Source organism: Brassica oleracea, chromosome C5 (genome assembly GCF_000695525.1).
Source record: "Brassica oleracea var. oleracea cultivar TO1000 chromosome C5, BOL, whole genome shotgun sequence".
In the NCBI taxonomy this organism is placed as follows: Eukaryota; Viridiplantae; Streptophyta; class Magnoliopsida; order Brassicales; family Brassicaceae; genus Brassica; species Brassica oleracea.
The window spans coordinates 11,928,532-11,934,134 of NC_027752.1; the positions used below are offsets into that span (position 1 = coordinate 11,928,532).

General features: G+C 36.8%; 1 protein-coding gene across 1 annotated transcript; it reads left to right on the plus strand.

Annotated features, from left to right (window-relative positions):
• The first annotated feature begins 680 nt into the window (after positions 1-680).
• Positions 681-2,601, plus strand: LOC106344530. The gene is made up of 5 exons (XM_013783892.1): positions 681-886; positions 1,117-1,243; positions 1,331-1,618; positions 1,701-1,931; positions 2,122-2,601. The coding sequence occupies exons 1-5, from the start codon at positions 681-683 to the stop codon at positions 2,599-2,601; spliced, it is 1,332 nt and encodes a 443-aa protein (XP_013639346.1).
• The last annotated feature ends 3,002 nt before the right edge of the window (positions 2,602-5,603 follow it).

Genomic DNA, 5,603 nt, shown 5'->3' on the forward strand with positions numbered 1-5,603 from the left:
CCCACCACATAATAAACCCAAAAAATTTCCCTCCTAAACCCAAAACCCATTTCCCTCTAAACCAAAGCCCAATTTCTATACTTAGCCAAATTTTTCCCCCTCAACCAATTCATCACGTGTCTCTCTCTCTCTCTCTCGGAGTGTCTCTCGCTCTCGAACGACTCTCAAACCCTTCGCCGCATCTCTCATTCTTTCTCGACACTCTCTCACAGATTCCTCTCCCTCTCTCTCAACGATGGCTCCTTCGACCGGAATCCCAAACGAATCCCGTCGCCCGCGCTCTACCGGATTACAGCTCCCAGGTTAGCGAGACCCTCGTCTCTGTCTCGATTCCTCTTCCATCTAGGGTTCATTGGGTTTCGATTTAGACTTCCTAGGGTTTCGATCTAGGTTTTTTTAGTTTCGATTTACATATTTAGTTAGGGTTTACATCTAAAAGTGTGGGGTTTTTTTCCAGTCATGTAAATTTAGGGTTTACACCTAAAAGTGTGGGTTTTGATTTCAAGTTTTAGTTTTTTTTAGTTAGGGTTTACATCTAAAACTGTGGGTTTTGATTTCAAGTTTCGATTTTTGTTTTCGGTTTTGTCTCCATTTCAAGTTTAGATTTCAAAGGTTGAAAATTTTGTTTTTTTTTCTGTCTACAGATATGCGGCAAGGGAGACCTTAATTGACCTTATGTCATGGCCCCATCTTCTGCTCCTCCTGGAGTTGTACCTCCTGGAGTTGTACCTCCTGGAACTGTTCCTCACACATCTGTCGGTTCTTCAAGTGCAGTGCATGCGGCTCCTGCCCCTTATGTCAGGAGAAGAGAAGATGTTTTGCTACGTGCGCCATCTAGACGTAACCAGCCACACCTCCATCTTGACAAGCTCAATGGAGCATTGTGGTAAGTTGAACTTAATGTTCTGTTAATGTTGTGTTGTAATTTTTAGTTTTAAGTAGTTCTGTTAGTTCGGTCCTTATGGAAACCACTAATATTTTTAGTTAGGTAAAAAAAAATTGTATGCAAGGTTAACATATGATTTTTGTTTGATGTAGATTAACCGTGTATTAGTAGATTAAGTGTAGAGTTTAATATATGATTTTTGTTTGATGTTTGCCATTGTCTTGTCTCAGGTTTGGTACTGATCCTGAAGTCCATGCTTTAATCCGAGCAACATGGCAGGGAAACTATTGGGGGTCGTGGGCAAGCTGGAACTTCGTTCCACCTGAGAAGAAGGATCAGTGGTGGCATGCATTCATTGTAAGTGCTTCTTTCCCTCTCCTTTTCTCTTTCTCAACTATAAGTAACTATCAGTGTTTAACTCTAATGACTTATGTTCTTTTGTAGCAACACTACTACTGGGAGGACCAATTTCATGATGAAATCTACTTGAAATGGAAGAAACAAACTCAGGTTACCGTATGTGGCCGCATCAGCCAGAACAGGAGAGATAACAGGCAACCTTCCTACATGTCAGACACTCACTGGGCAACAATGGTTGAGAAGTACAGCACTGAGCAAGCAAAAAAGAAGAGTGCAAAAGCTGTAAAATCTCGTAAGTCTGCTTCAGATGGGAAGAAGATGCACAAGCACGGTGCAGGCCCACGCTGTTTCCTTAACATTGAGTATAAAATGGTAAGTTTTGCCTTGAGTTTTTTTTCATAATTTTTTTTTTCCTTAAGTGCTGTCTAACTTCCATATGTTTCCTTTCTTATAGATGGTTGATGAAGGTTTGGATGAACCACCTTCATACACAGCCCTTGCGAGAAAGACTCACACGGGTAAAGATGGTTCCTTCCTAGACGAACGTACAGAGGAACTGGTGCTGGAGTTTGAGGAAGCCATTGAAGAGATGTTACAAGATGGATCTCCACTTGGCGACATTCAAACTGACTCCACTGCTGCTTCAAATTCAAAGCGCTATCTTCTCAACCAAGAATACATCAAGGTCATCTCTTCTCTCATCTTCATTTTATTTATTTCAGCTTACTGGTTTAATACTTGGTTATTCAACTGTGATTGGAAATGCTTGTGATTGTCAAATTTAATTATTGGAAATGCTTGTGATTGTCTTAGTTAGTTATGGTGCTTGTGATTGGAAATGCTTGCTAATGATTATTTTTCCTTTCTTTTTGCAGAGAGGAAAGACAAAAAAGGGTACAGTCTACGGCCTTGGCAGTGTTCAGTACAAGAACAGCAGTGCTTCTGTGCCAATTCCTGTCTCACTCAAGCGCAACCTTGACGTGGATATGCGCATGTCTGGCTTCGAGACCACCATTTCTGAAGTCAAGGAAGACATTGCTGGAGTCAAGGAAGATTTCAGTGCTTTGAAGACAGAGATCAATGCTTTCAAGACTGAAGTCACGGGGGGGATGTCAGCAAGCCAAGCAACTCTCAACATTATTCTGCAAACTCTCAAATCTCAAGCTTCCACTCCTGCCTCAACTGCACAACCATTTCAGCCTCAAGCTCAGTCACAACCTCAAGGTCAGCCCCAAGCTCCAGTTCAATCTCAACATCAGCCACAACCTCAAGCTCAGTCTACGGCTCTACCACAACATCTCACGACCAATAACCAATCTGATTTACATAGGTGGTGCCAAGAACTTGGTATGTAAGGTTTGGTCAGTTCATGTATTAAGCTACAATATTTTATGTACTTTGTTTCCAGTTCATGTATCTTTTGAATGTTTAAAACTGCAATTTTTATGAAATATATTTCAGTTTCAATGATATTTTGGCTTTTTATTCGCATATTGCATTTTATATATATTTCAAATTTGTTTTTTATAATTGATTTTTTTTTTGTTTGTTTAAACTAGCAAATTCTTCGACGAAAGAAATCGAAGCAAAACCGTACTTGTTGCTACATTACATTTCGTATCAAACCGTAGCAAGTTGCTCAAATCGTAGCAATAGCAAAGCTTGCCACGAAAAGTTTCGTAGGAAAACGTGGCACTTTGCTACGATTTTTGATACGCGCTCTTTTTGCTACGCTCGTATTCGTATGTTTTACGTTTCGTAGCATTTCGTGGTTTCTGCTCCGTATAGCCACGAAATTTTGGTCATACCCACGAAAATTCACGTGGTTGTAGCGATGTTTTTTACTAGTGGTTATCGCTTTGGGCGGTGAATGACACAAGGATTAAAAAAGAAACGGCGAGAAAAAATGTCTATCTTGTTTTAATGGCAAAGCTAAAAAATATCAGGGTAACTATTATGGATACGTTGCACATGATTCGCTAGCAACTAGATAAAGTGAAACAATTCTTTCATGGATGGTAAATCACGTCCTCGTATTTCAACCCTTCGACAGACGACGGCATGTAATCAGATCGACCAACACGTTGTTTGGCTAAATGGTTCATTAGCAACTAGCTAGAACGTATACATCTTACGAGATACGACCTCAACCTTAATATCATCCGCACCAAACTCCTTTCGTTTACCAGATAGTTATATAATGGACCATATATCATGCGAATAAACGGAGACAATTTATTTAGAAAAAAAACGGAGACAGTTTACCTAAAATTCACATGCGATTCCTCTTTTCCTCGCAAAACAACGTGCATCTGCTCTCAAAATGACGACACCTTCTTTTCGATATTACAAACTTAAAAAGGTTAAATTATTTTCTCATTTATCGTTACCCCAAATACACTTTTCACATGCATTTGTATTTTATCAACTTGTCTACTTATATAATTCTTATTTGCTGTTTTATTATAAGTTGAATTAGGTAAAAAATACCAATTCCACATTAATTAAACAAAAGCTCTTCAAAACTTAAGTGTCAGATAGATAGACGACAGTATAAAAAGGAGTAAAGGACCTTAAATCATGAACAGGTGGCAGATTATTAACGGTCGTTGGACTTCAACAAATGAAACGGACGCTTTTGACTCAAACCGCGTTAAAATGGAAAAGTACTGTAAAGAAGAGGACACGCGCGCAGTTCATGCCAGAAAGCAATCGGATCCACTAGTCACCATCCGAATCTAGTTTTTTTTTTACTTGATTAAAAATATTCCTGCAAAAAAATCAGTTGAGAGGTGACATGTATTAGTATTACTTGATTTAGATTCACTGTATCTAAGGTTTCAAACGACTACCTAGTACTTATAGACAAGTTTAGGAATAATTTTAAAATGCCAGTCATTTAACTCCAAAAAGTGTTTCAAAATGTCAGAGATCTTGAGATTCATAATTATCTTATTAAATATCTGAAGATTAAAGAAAATAAAAAGAAAGGAAGACAGAAAAAAAAGTTGGCAAAAGGCTGTCAAGTATTAAGACAGCTAAAACTTGAGTAATGATTTTTGTAGTTGACTATGTGATATTTACTTGTGAACACGCTTAGCTTTACTACTATACGTATGAGATATAGATATTGTTGCTTTTCCTCTTTCTTGTTCATGCGTATATAACTAGAAAATGAGTTACTTGACGGTTCTACTCAGTTCACAGTTTTTACAACAAGGGGCATCAAGAAAGAAACTTCATTCTCATCGTAATCTGTTTAGAAGGGACATCAAGAACTGTTAAAATATATAGATCATTTTATAGGTTATCATCATTTTTCTAAACCCGCATGCAATATTATATACACATTTTTTTGGTAACATGACCGGTAACCAAGGGAATGAAGCGGAACACTATATTTCTTAACGTTTTTAAAAAAAATTACCATTCATGAGGAATATTTTTTTCCCTTCATTCTTTCTCATTCTTTTTTTGTAGAGAATTATAATGTAAATTTGTTCCGTGTTAATTTTGATAAAGAACCATCATTCTTCATCGTTCCAAAAAATTTATTCATATTTATTAATTTCCTATTCATTTTTAATGTTCCTACCTAGTAGGTTACTACAGTGTTTACCAGTTACATATATTATTATATATACTTGGGAAAATTTTTAGAAATTAACTACGGAGAGAAACATTATATCCCTCCAAAGTCAGGTGTAGCTGAGTATCTCCACTTGAGTTTCAAAATATTTCAATTTCCTTGTGAACGTCGGGAATAACTAACTGATCACGAAATTATAATCACCTTTCCGGACATATATTTCATGCAACTTACGGTAAAAAATATAAAGCTAAAATGATATTCTATATAGTGATCATTCGTGAACTAACTAGAGATGTGTCTTGAATTCAAGTTTTTCGGTGTCAAAAGACAATAAGGGTCTAAATGGTAATGTGTCTTGAATTCAAGTTTTTCGGTGTCAAAAGACAATAAGGGTCTAAATGGTAATGTGTCTTGAATTCAAGTTTTTCGGTGTCAAAAGACAATAAGGGTCTAAATGGTAACATGCGTAACAACTACAGTAAGACTGCGATATTTTATACTAATAAAAACATATAAATATATGGCACAAAAATTGTTAATACTAACTACAGTGCTTTTTGTTACCATTTGAAACCTAAAATTAACAAATAAAAACTGAACAAGCAAATAATATGTATATACCCTGATGCATAAAATTAAAAGAGATGATAGTTGAAATGAAACCCCAGTCAGGGACGGACGTAGGTGTACGGGTACGGGTCACGTGCCCCCTCTTGTTTTTTTATTTTTTCTTGAACAAGTTAGATTAATTTGATGAAATTGTTT

Excerpts from the sequence above, each read along its gene's own strand:
- LOC106344530 (XM_013783892.1), top strand. The coding sequence starts at position 681 with ATGGCCCCATCTTCTGCTCCTCCTGGAGTTGTACCTCCTGGAGTTGTA. Across the intron at positions 887-1,116 it reads AAGCTCAATGGAGCATTGTG|GTTTGGTACTGATCCTGAAG; the intron begins GTAAGTTGAACT and ends GTCTTGTCTCAG. Across the intron at positions 1,619-1,700 it reads TTAACATTGAGTATAAAATG|ATGGTTGATGAAGGTTTGGA; the intron begins GTAAGTTTTGCC and ends CCTTTCTTATAG.